Below are 12,879 nucleotides of genomic sequence, written 5' to 3' on the forward strand. Positions count from 1 at the left end.
ATAAATAATAAGGAGGATTGTTCTGGGATAGTTATATGGATGAATAATGAGAATTGTTCTGGGATAGTTAGATGAATGAATAATGAGGATTGTTCTGGGATAGTTAGATGGATGAATAATGGGAATAGGGATCGCTTTGGGATAGGATAGCTGGATGGGTAAATAATAGAGAGGGATTTCTCTTGGATTTGCTAGGTAGATGGATTGAGGGGGATAATCCTGAGATAAGTAGGTATATAGTGTAAAGGGAAATTGCTATTGGTTATTATCATTATTATTATCATTATTACATTCTTAATGGCCTGTCATTACAAAAACAGTCATAAGGGCCATAAACAGTAAAAGACACACTGATCCAAAAGCAGTACCATTGAACAAACTAAAAAGTAAAAATGCTAAAAAATCTCAACAGTTTCAAAACGGATCTGTAGACTTGTAACGTTACGATAAAAAATTTCACGAGTGGATGGAAGGCCAATGCAGTCCAATAAATTGCTATAGGATAGTTATAGACAGATAAAATAGTGAGAAGGAGAATTGTAATGTGAAAGGTGATGGACATGTTGGGATGCTCATAGTTAGGATGGGGAATGGAGAATCAGGGTTTGAAATACCCAAGTACTGTCAGTTTCATCCTGGCTAATCAGTTACCTGTCCATTTCATTGTTGCTGTATAGTTAGATATCTCTATACAAGTAGTTCTATCTTCAGATTTCATTAGTTCTTGTCAATAAAACATCTGTTTTATTAGCTCCCATTCATGAGCCTCTGCTGTTCTCAGTAATCAAAAGAGCTATGTACAATCTATCTTGTGTTTATCACCATCTGATATTTTCTCATCAGGCCCTATTTCTGTTTGGCTTTTGATCCCTCTTTGTCTTCCTGTCTTTTCTTCCTCCACTATCAGAAGAGCTCACTCCTATCTTTTCCCAGTCTGACATAGTGATATATATACCTTGAAATAGCTTAAGATAAAATCCTCGCTGTATGTCAACTTTTGCCAAGGATTTGAGGTGGAATTATCACATGGTCATTGTGTAATCAGACAATACATAGAAATCTATTCAATGTTATCACATTCCTGAAAGAATTTGATATCTGTCACATGGTGTTATAGGAGATGGTAGGAACTTCTACAACATTGTGTTTCAGAATAGTTCAGTTGTTTCATATTTTTTGTTATGGATTTATTATCATTTTTACTACACATGTCATATTGCAGCAAGTTTGTCAAAATGCCTGATCCTTGCTCACTTCATCAGGGTCAAATGAGTAAGACCAGAACCTAGAGTGGCTAGTTGTAAATGCTGGGTTGAAGAGATTTTCAGTTTATTAAACTGAATGACCTTGGCACTATTTGAATTTCATGAGAATCAAATGTCAAACAAATTAGAATTACATTATTTCTTCATATGATGCAGAATAAAATAGCCATACAGATCAATTGGGCCTCTTGTTCTTTTCTTTTAACATATACAGCGGTTGATGTAGATAATTTTTGCTGTTATTTGATGCTTTAGGGAACCAGATTTATATGCTGTTTCAATTTTAAAACATGTTTTTTCTCTGCTGGTTTAGTAAGTTTTCAGGATATTATGATTTGATGAAGTGTACTTTAGCTGGAAATATTCTCGTGATTTGATGAAGTGTACTTTAGCTGGAAATATTCTCAGGATATTGTGATTTCATTATATTTGCAGTCATTAAAAATAGTGTGAAATTTAAATACCCAAGAAATACAAACTTTCTGAAAATGCAAATAGGTAATGTGGTTTACTGCTAAATCTCTGAGAACTAGACCGAGCAGGGACAAACACAAAATTTTAACCCTGTGAAATCAAACAACTAAACACTAAATGTCTATAAAGACCTGGTTGGACAGTTGTGTTCTGAAACAGTCGTCCATTCAATAAAGTGTCCAATTATCCGATGACTGATTAACCACTATGGTAATGACCTCATTGGTTGAATTCTATTTCATAATTTTTTAACTTTTAGATGTGTCATCAAATCTGACGTACATTTCAACTTTGTCATCAGTTCTTGTCTAATTTCTCATCATCCTTGTTTACATACAGTCCAGAAAAGGAACTTGACAAGTGAAGTCATTTGAATTAACAGTTGTCACAGCAAGGTGAAACCTGCTCTTTTAACACCGTAATTGATTGATATTAGTCATAAGTCTTTTCAGGTGTGTTTACAGTTTATTTGCTAAGTGCAAATTGTCATTCATTGAAATAAGTTTCACACTGATTTCTTGATGGTGCTCCTTTGGGAAGGAAGTGCGTAGATTACAGAGGGTATCATATGTCCTTAATTATCTTTTACAGACCTGGAGTTTTGTTTGTCTACAATGTTTATAAGAGTTTGTCCTGAACAAGGATTTTGTGAGTGTGTGTGTATAGCAGGGTTGATGGAGTGGAGTTGTACTATGACTATGCCTGCGATCTCATTGGTATTAGGTTTGAGTGATAATATGGCATAAAGAATATTACCAGTATAGTTTATCTTGTGATGGTATAGCTTACAGAAAAGGTGGTAAAAAGTCTATGGCTCAGAGCAGGTTTGAAGTTTACAAAAGGAAAATGTTTTAGCTGTGTCTGAAGTACGAGAAACATTGCTCTCATCACATGGAAATATCATACTTAGATATTTTGATTGAAATATGTCTGCAGGTTTATGAAAGGAATATAATGTATTTACTGAGCCTAAGTTCAGAGGTCAAGATCAAGCAGAGCTTTCACATGTGAAATATTGTTAACATCACTGTAAAACTGTTAAAAAATTAACTCAATTTTAATATTAGTTCTGATGAACTGCTTGAAATATTTCCACAACTGATGAAGTCATCTTCTGGCTACACATTAGTTTACATCAATAACCAGTAGAGTGCTGGCTTATGTAACCTGATGTGAAGACCCCAGGTGTGTGGTTCATGGATTCCCCACCCATGCTGATTTGTTTTCTACAGAAAGTTAAAAAAACAACTGATTTATTCTATCTAGGTAGTGTCATATGGTGAGACATTTTACTCTAATTGCCATGAACGGCATTCGATAGACGTCTTGTATGTTGTTCAGCGAGATAGCCACTGGCTACTTAGAGGAGTGTCTGCCTCAAAATCACCCTGGCTGTTCACATGGCACTAACTACATTGTGCATCTTTACAGATCAATTATCCCACATTCACTTCCCTTGGATGTTGGTTGCTATTTTCACAGCTGGGTGGATTAGACCAGTTTAAGAAACTTAATAATCTACAAACAGATTTTGATGCTGACTTTCAGTAATATACAATGTTCTAAGTCTAATATATCTGATGATGTGTTCAATAGAAATATGACTTTGCCTCCCGAGTTCCAGCTGATATAACCAAAACAGATTTGCAACTGCTTCTCCAATTCATCTGAAATTATGAACTATGAATTTACAAATTGAGAATCAATTCTCTGGCTACATTTAGGACTAATCACAGTGGTATTTTAACAATAAAAGATGCTGATTTTATAGTGGTTAGACATCAAGTGTCTGTGTTATGTTTTTGTAAGGAACAAATATCAAAGAAAGGCTGTTTAACAAATTGAAAGCATAGATGAGGAAGATTAACAACATTGTCAGTATCATTACGATCTATTAGGTGGATTATGGAAGGTCACCAAATTTAATGTACTTAATTTGCAGCAAAGAGTTCCTCTGTTTAAGGTACTATGATAGTGCAGTTGGTAGAACATTAGCTTTACACAACCTTAGATGAAGGCCCAAGGTGCATGGTAAAATTAACACTCCCTACCCTTGAAGGTATATGATGTCACATTGTGGCCTTGGGTAAAGCACTTTACCCTCGTTGATATGAATGGCATATGACCGACCTCCCCTATGTTGTTCAGTGAGGTAACCTCCAACATAAAAATGAATGATAGCTGAATATTCAAAGGTGAAGGATTTACAAAATTTGAAATCCCTGGGGAGACATTGTATGATATTGTTGTCTAGATAAACAGTTGTGATTTTAATACAATATATAACATGTCTTCTCCACCTTTGTGATTCAGCAGGTAAAAAATAAAGACACTGTCATGGTTCTTAGTCTAGATGTAATGGAAAATCAATATGAAAGCAGGGTTACAGTCTTGGGTATAGTAATGATGTAACTGAAGTGTTTTACCCTTTGAATCATGATTCTGTTTCGGCTTTTGGCAAACGTGCAAGAATATATTTAAAAGCACTTTCTGTTGTACTTAGATACAAGTAGATGTTATGATATACCCACTGCACAGTTTATAGACAGACATGTAACACCTAGCTTGGCTTTCAATATTTTGGTTGAAGATCACAAATATATAGCTAAATTACTATTTAGAATGCCCGAGAGCTGAATAAGATTATCTATATTTTCTTGGAGAAAACATTTTATACAAACACTTCCTAGAATTTTGATTCCTGTGAAAGTGTTTACAGATATTAATGTATCTTTGTACAAGTTAAGGAAGTAACATAGTAACAGTGATTCACAGACTTGAAATGACTTGCTATATGTGCATGTTTTCTAGCATACAGATTCAAAATTCTTTATTTTGTAGACAGCCATATTTTGTTCCTTTGTTGATGAAGTAATCTGTCTTGTAAATCAAAGGTTGTTTCATGTATGGCCCTTTGCTTGTGAGAATATATACCTAGGAAATGGCTAGATCTGTCTGCATGCTTTTGTGAGCATCACAGAAACACTAAATTGTAGGCACATTTACAATTTGATAATTAACTTCCATGTATGTATAACATGCTTGTAAAACTATTGTGGATTATTTTATGGTGATCGCAAAATGGACATTAGACACAATATTGTTCAGACATTTTGAAACAAACGGGCAAAAACTGTTGTATGATTACACATATCCAGGCATTTGGTGAAAGATTTATCAGAATCTTTCAAGTGTTTGTCTTACATTCAAACTGAGATCAGAATCTTTGAAGCATTTGGTTTTTATTTAACCGTAACTACAGACCATCTGACAAAGAGAATGGCTTCTCCTATGTAGAAGATCATGAACTTAAGAAGTTTGATCTATTCACAGTAACTACATAATCATGTTATTATGACATTGATGCTGATCATTTCAAAGCTTTACAGACAAGACTTTATGGCTATCTGAAATCTGTAATAATTAGAATCCGGTAGTCTGAAAGACAACAAGTCACTTGTATAAAAGGATTGGAATTTCGTCATGATAGTGTTTATCAATTATTTTATCCTTGTCAAAGTCATGATAGTGTTTATCAATTATTTTGTCCTTGTCAAAGTCATGATAGTTTTTATCGATTACTTTGTCCTGTCATAGTCATGATAGTATTTATGGATAGTATTTATCGATTACTTTGTCCTGTCATAGTCATGATAGTATTTATGGATAGTATTTATCGATTACTTTGTCCTGTCATAGTCATGATAGTATTTATGGATTACTTTGTTCTGTCATCAACAGCAGGACTCTAAAAAGGCAATGAAACTCATTTCATTTGTAAATGATGTCCAATGCTTATATTGATTGTATGGAGTGTTTAGAGTATGATCAAGAGACAATCTAGCAAAGCAATGCTATTGATATTAATGATATAGCTCCTAATATTTATAGAATTTTAAAAAATGATTACTTTAAACATTTTAAGGTCACCTGACCCTAATGGTCAGGATTACCATTAGCTATCATAACATTACTATAATATATATATAACATAAAGTGGTGTGTTTTTATGACACCCCTTCTGGGCTTGCTTTCAGGAAAACTGGACCTGCGTGGACTTATAAGTTGATGAACACTATGGATTAATTAAAACCTTATCTGAAACATATGACAGATTTATTTTCTAGATTTTGGGGTATTAATTTCATTTCTTCAACTGATTTCCCATTTGACATATGAGTCATGAAAGGTGAAGGTTAGGGTGACCATGTTGTATCAACTTTTTTCCATTCCTCGTGCGAAGTCTGCTGTTTGTTGTGTGCCGTCCACCATGTGTGTGTAACCTTTCTATTCAGATGACTTCTTCTCAATAACAAAAAGCTCAGGCTTCTAAACTTTGGCCAGTAGCATGATGTGATGAATGGCTACCACATTTATAAAAAGAATTACCTTGACTCACTTTCAATGTCACCAGGGTCAAATGTGTTGAAATCTTTAAATATTAATTTCTTTTCTTTAACCAAAAGACAGTGTTTTGATATTGGGCATGTCACTAGTGAGATACAGTTTTAACAAGTTAGTTCTTATTATTGACCTTGATCCACTTCCAAGGTTCCAAGGGGTATATGTGTTGAAATCTTCTAACATCTTCTTCTCTATGACCAAAAGGCCCAGGATTTTGATATTGGGCCTGTAGCAAGTGGAATAAAGGGCTACCAAGTTTATTCACATTATTGACCTTGACCCACTTTCAAAGTCATAGGTTTCAAATGTGTTGAAATGTTTAAACAAAGTATTCCCAATAACCAAAATGCCCATGGTGCTGATATTGGACCTGAAGCATGCAGGGATGAAGGTTTGCCAAGTTTAATCTGAAAGATCTTGACCCATTTTCATGGTCACAGGGTACATATGTGTTAAATTCTTCAAACATCTACTTCTCAATAACTGAAAGGCCCATGGAGATCATATTGGGCCTCTAGCATGCTAAAATGAAAGATTAATTTTTTTTTTCATATTACTAACCTTGACCTACTTTTAGGATTACAGAGACAGATGTATTAAATCTTTAAACAACTTCTTCTCAAAAACCAAAAGCCCCAGTGTGCTGATATAGGGCCTGTGGCATGCTTGGTTGAAAGACTATAAAGTTTGTTCATATTATTGACCTTAACCTACTTTCAAAATCACAGGTGTGAAATATGTAAAAAAAATTCAAATGATTAATTAATTCACCAAAAGCTTCAGGGTGGTGATATTGGGCCTGTAGCATGATGGGATGGATGGCTACCAATTGTATTGAAATAAATGACCTTGTTTATTAAGGTCATTTAAATGAAAAAAAAAATTACAGAGAAAAATAAAATGAGTATGCCTATAATTAAAAGAATTTGCGGAGAGTTGTAACACATAACTGACATTTTTAAAACAATATATATATTTTTTTCACATATGATTGTCATGTCTTAACAACGATATTGCATGTGAACTTGAGACTTTTGGAAAAGAATTTCCTCTGTTTTCACACTCTAAAAGAACTCGCATGTTTAATGAACATTCTTTATCGTATTTGGTTGTCAGACAATTCCCTGTGTTATTTCATTCTCAACACAACTTATAAGCATAATATAATAGTCTTAAGCACCCACAATCTGTATCAATGCATTATTGAACAGGTTTATGCCAAGTAGTGAGCAAATCCCATTACCTATCAACAGGGAATTTATACAGGAGGGTTAAACACAAAGCCCCTGCATCGCAAGTATTAATTGTCTTTATAATGAGAGAATGGTGTTTTATTTTCGTTGTTGTCCATAGTATAATATAAAGTGGTGTGTTTTTATGATGCCCCTTCTGGCCCTGCTTTCAGAGAAACTGGACCTGCATGGACTTCTAAGCTGATGAACACAATGGATTAATTAAAACCTTATCCGAGATGTGTGACAGATTTATTTTCTAGATTTCGGGATATTAATTTTTATTTCTACAACTGATTTCCCATATGACATATGAGTCATGAAAGGTGAAGGTCAGGGTGACCATTTTGTATCAACTTTATGCATTGTTGTTCATATGATTATATTTACATGTCTGTTGCCTTACTGATTTCCACAGTGTTGACCAGGATGGTATTTACACAAGTGTAGATATATTCCAGATCAACTGATAGTAATATATTACCATAGTATTTAGCTCCATCTTATGTTATATCAAGGCTTTGCATATTTCCACAGAAAACATGTTTAGTTTGATGAGAATCATCTAAATAATCCCGATGTTTTGGAAGCTGTTTCAGTATATTAATATACAAAGGAATATAAACTGTAGTAAGATGATTTTACAGAAACACAAATAATGTCAATGTCGGGTGGCCTGGTGGTAATGCACTCGCTTTTCTTCTGGACATCCAGGGTTTGATTCCTGGAAGTTATGTGAAAAGATATTGGGTCACCTGCCCAGCCACTGGGTTTTCCTGGGGTATTCTGTTTCTCTCCCGCAGTAAGGCCCCCTGTCTGCTTTGTAGTTATTCTGAAAGATTAAGTTATGAAGAAAAAAAATTGAACAATTTTTTTTTTCCTGGTGGAGTTCTTCATTGTTTGTTAAAGTACATACATTTATTCGGAAAATAACAGTTTCTAAAACAGTATGAAAAATGTCATTTAGAAAACAATTTATTTTATCACATCTTTCACATATTGGTCAACTTTATTGGGAAACTCATTCGGTTTTAAAAAACTCTTTCATTTTTCCAAGGCCATTTAGATGCACTGATATGATGAACGTCACTCATAAAAAATCTGGCTATTTATGGTAATTCTTCAGTCAAGTTATAATTTCTCATCAGATATGCTGCTGATTTGCTGGATAAGTCAATTAAAAGATTCAATCTCCATCGTAATATCTGGTATCAATAGTTATGACTTGACAGAATATTTATAAAGCAGTGGAAAAGATAGGTTGAAATGAAAACTATCAGGTTATATTAGCAAAAAATGAGAAAAATTATCTTTTCTCATGCAGAGCATTGGGAATGTAGCCTGAATATTTTGGTGCCTTTTAGAATTAATTTCTGTCGCCATCCCCACAGCTTGCAATATAAGTTAACTGTTTGCGATATATTTACATGTTGCATTTCTTTTGACCTTGTAGATTTCACCATCAATTGATAAGTAAGCTTTTAATTCTCTAGGTTCTGATAATACTTTGATTCCTACTGTGGTAGATGTTCAAAATATGTGAAAGTCGCCAAAGGGTTAGCTGCACTTTGTCATTGTGATGTAAGTTCAAAGCATTTCAGTGTCATACCATGCACCTCTTATCTTCACTTTAGTTATAGGCAAGCTAACTGCTAGAGCTATTGTGGGCCCTAAAAAACTTGTGGCTCTTGATGTTTGAAATGAAGTTTTGATGGAGTTATGAGGTAGCTTATATTGTTTAATATGGAACAAATTGCGTTCGCTCCTTAGAATACTTGCTGGTTAGAGGACTAACCATAAACCAAATTACAAATCTAAAATTGGAAAAAAAAAGTTTGATTTTGGTATTAAATTAAATGAAAAAAAATATTACATGCAAAAAATTAGACAAGAATGTTAAGTTTTTACTAAAGAGTATTTTTTGTATATCATAAGCATTTGTTTTTTAAAAAACCAAAACACAGCCTAACGGTTGGTCATTAAAATGTTTGGCATGTGTTGTAAATCAGAGTCATTATAATGTTTGGCAGGTTGTAGATCATGGTCATTATAATGTTTGACATGTTTGGCAAACTGCAACTATGCTGGTGAACTGACAACCTTAACATGCAGAGTGTGCCAATTTGAAAAGGTTTAACCTAACACATGTAATTTGTTGGCAAAGCTTACAATAACATGTGTGTAAGTGTAAAAGATGAAGGATTGAATGTACATGCTGCTGATGGTAACCAATTCTCCAAGCAAAAGCAAACTGTTAAGAGGAAGAAGACACTATATAAGATAAATTTATATTTCAAAAAATAAAACAATCCTGATACAGATTTATTTGTCTTTATTTGTTGATATTCTCTCAGTTAAGACAAATGGTCACTCTTGAATGATTTTTGAATGATGAGTACCTGCCCTTGATTATCTCTGATGAAAGATTTTTCCTCCACCGAAGAATAAATTATTGAATCTTTGTATAGTGATCATTATATATTGGCTGTTAGTCATTTATGATGGGTAGATTTAATAAAAGATGTTTGTCTCAATAAAGATACTATATCTTTTGCTGACGTGGGGTATTTTATAAAACCTTACATAAATGGATTGTTTTCCTGTATCAACAATTAAGAGTTCTATCACTTGATTTTCTAACAAAGGCACTTTTTCAATATCACCTATAAAATTTTTGACATTTCATAGTACGAAACTTCTCATCATAGGAAATATTTACAGAATTGAAAAAACGATACCATACACTTATGTAAATCACTGTTGTCGGTTCAGATGGAAGGGTAAAGGGGTATACAGGTGAAGTAGGAAACTGAAGTAGTGGAGAAAACCATGACTTAAATAAAATATTGTTGTCAGACCCTTGGTATTTTCACTGTTTTTATCGAATTGGCTGATTGGATTATATCACAGATAGCAGAGTGATGTAGTCAATCTGTGAAATAAAAAGTTAAGTAAAAACCAAAGGTATGTTTCATTGTGTTTTCCTGTTGTCAAGTATAGACAAAAATATGTTGATGTCAGTAAATTATTTTTGGATGGGACAGAGGGAATGATATCTGAGATGATGAAAATCCAAACTTATTTGAGACATGACCTCATGGATACAACATTTTATTAATGCTGTATATGATAGTGAATACAGTATCTATTCACTTTCTGTAACTGTTATGCAGTGCTTTGTGCCCTGGCAAGTTTCCAGCACTTTTCCCGTTGATGTAGATAGTGCAAGGCTTTGTAACCTAGCCATTCTCCGAGTAGATAAAATATATCTACATTTTCTATGTGATTGATAGAGTACAAACAATATCTATCTAACAGGATGACAGCAGAATAAATAAAAAATAGGATGGTCATAATCAATTAAGGCAGTATGCTACACATTACATCTGTGACTTTAATTGGAGAAGTCCTCCCTTGAAAATTTAAAGCAGACCAAATGAAATGAGAGGTTTTCCTTCTTTTGTCTACTAAAACATACAATATTTTTACCAGAGAATAAGTTGTATGGCGTCAGATGCAGTTGGTACACACTGTTGTATTTTTCTACCTTAAACTGGAAACTGAAGGGATTTATATATTGTATGATATTGGTTTAAAGTTATTAAGTGGATCTGATTAAGAATTTGTTGTTTCAGTAATGCTGTGATACAATGATTCTTGCATCATATTTTTATTCTTTTGGAATAATATTTTAATCAGTTCATTTGTATATATAACTAATTAATGAATGTAATATGTGTCTTAGTTTTTTGCATTTGTCAATATGTCACCTAACCATGTTGAAATTTCATATAAATCATCAATGAAGTAATTTATTTAACCACATTTTGATTAATTAATTTAAAGGTTGAAACATGGTCATTAAACCTGTTTTACTGTTTCAATTTTGTGTCTGGGCCTGTTTCTGCTTGCCTGGTTAACTTAATATTTTAGGAATGAATAAAAAATTATGCCGAGATTTTGAATATGAAATATTCATTTTGATTAATTTTAATAATAAATGTAACTTTACATAAACTAATGGTCAAATTGGACAGAAATCTTCAATTTGAACTATTACAGTGAGGACTTTTAAAGCTGAAAAATCTTTGTAACCAGAGTAATTTAGTTAGTGTAGAGATTTATACAGACCTAGACAATGGAGAAAGTGAAATGGCGAGTATTAGGGATGGAATGTCGTACAAAGGAAAGGATTTGTTAAAAATGTTTTCAAAACTGAATCTGATAATCTCTAAAGGGTGGAAATGAAGTCGTTTGTTTTTGTGGAGATTTTGTGGAGATTAGCAGCATTACGGAAGGAAATGTGTAACAAACAGTGACAGTTTTGTGTTAGTCAGACAGGGGGAAATCTATGGAAATCTACAAGTGCTAAACAGGGACTGATTGTTTGGAAAGATGAACATGATACAAACTAGGAGGATATGTCATGGAGAAATCAAAATGGTCTTTATTTTTGGAAAAGAAAAAAAAAATTAATCAGCTCCTTTAGTTGAGATGCTCCCAGATCATAAAATGAAGTGTTTATATGCTGTGAAAGGCCCTGTCTTATAATTCTAGCCTTTTCTTTAGTCATACAGTAAGACACAGATTTCCAAGCTTGCATGTTTTTTTATTTCTGGGTGAAGTATAATGTTTATATGTTCAGATGTTTCTGTAGAATTATTGTTGTCTTGTGAAGATGTGTTATTTAACCTATACTTGTGTATGATGAGTCCACAAGGCCTGTGGCAGTACACAAGTTCTGAACCACAGAGTGGGTATATCGAGGAAATGTCTATTTATCTTTTGCATAAGCTTAAGCCATTGACTTTTTATCATATATCAGTGTGGTAGCGGTCTCATGTGCAAATTTTTTTGTTGAAAATTTGGTAAAAATTGAAGTTAAACTTTTGTTATCAATTTGAGAATCTTAGATGTGCATGTGTAAGTATCACAATATATTTAATACTTGTCTTTCAGTTTCCCAACCTTAACCTTCCATTGGAGGACCAAAACTGGAGAAAAGTGAAATTGTGACAATGACATTGACCTTCAGGTTTTAAACTTGACCTTTTTGTTATTTCAGGGTCGACGTACACGTGACCCAGCCCGGAGAGCTACAGTGGTGACCTATAACCCTGGGAGTGTATCGGGTGAATATGAAGAATCTGACACCATGTCTAACATCGAGGGTCCTGTTAGTAACTTCTCCAGAGGAGGGTACATGCGGTCAAGTCTTCCCATCGTACGGTCACCCCCCAACACCTACGAACGACCCATGGGTAATTATTAAAATCATTTAAAACATTATTATAATATACCATTAAAATGTACTGTTTCCATTGGTCATGCTTAAGAAATGTAATTCGCATGTGGAAGAACACTATTTTTATGTGGCAATATATATATACATCAACCCATATTTATTTCCTGTTTAGTATAATTATTAATGAATGCTGTTTCACTGTCCTGTAATAAGCCCACCCCCGCCTATGAATAATAAGAAGTGATGTGTGTTGGCCTCT

General features: G+C 33.6%; 1 protein-coding gene across 1 annotated transcript in view; it reads left to right on the top strand.

The window, feature by feature from the left end:
• LOC132565537 (coiled-coil domain-containing protein CG32809-like) overlaps window positions 1-12,879 on the top strand; it is a 42,878-nt gene that overhangs the window by 11,528 nt on the left and 18,471 nt on the right. The window contains exon 2 of the mRNA XM_060230186.1: window positions 12,441-12,636. Within this exon, the coding sequence (XP_060086169.1) occupies window positions 12,441-12,636 (196 nt within the window). The remainder of the gene's footprint in view (window positions 1-12,440; window positions 12,637-12,879) is intronic.

The sequence above is a fragment of the Ylistrum balloti genome, unplaced genomic scaffold (assembly GCF_031769215.1).
Source record: "Ylistrum balloti isolate Yb309-2 unplaced genomic scaffold, AGI_CSIRO_Ybal_v1 Utg369724, whole genome shotgun sequence".
Lineage (NCBI taxonomy): Eukaryota > Metazoa > Mollusca > Bivalvia > Pectinida > Pectinidae > Ylistrum > Ylistrum balloti.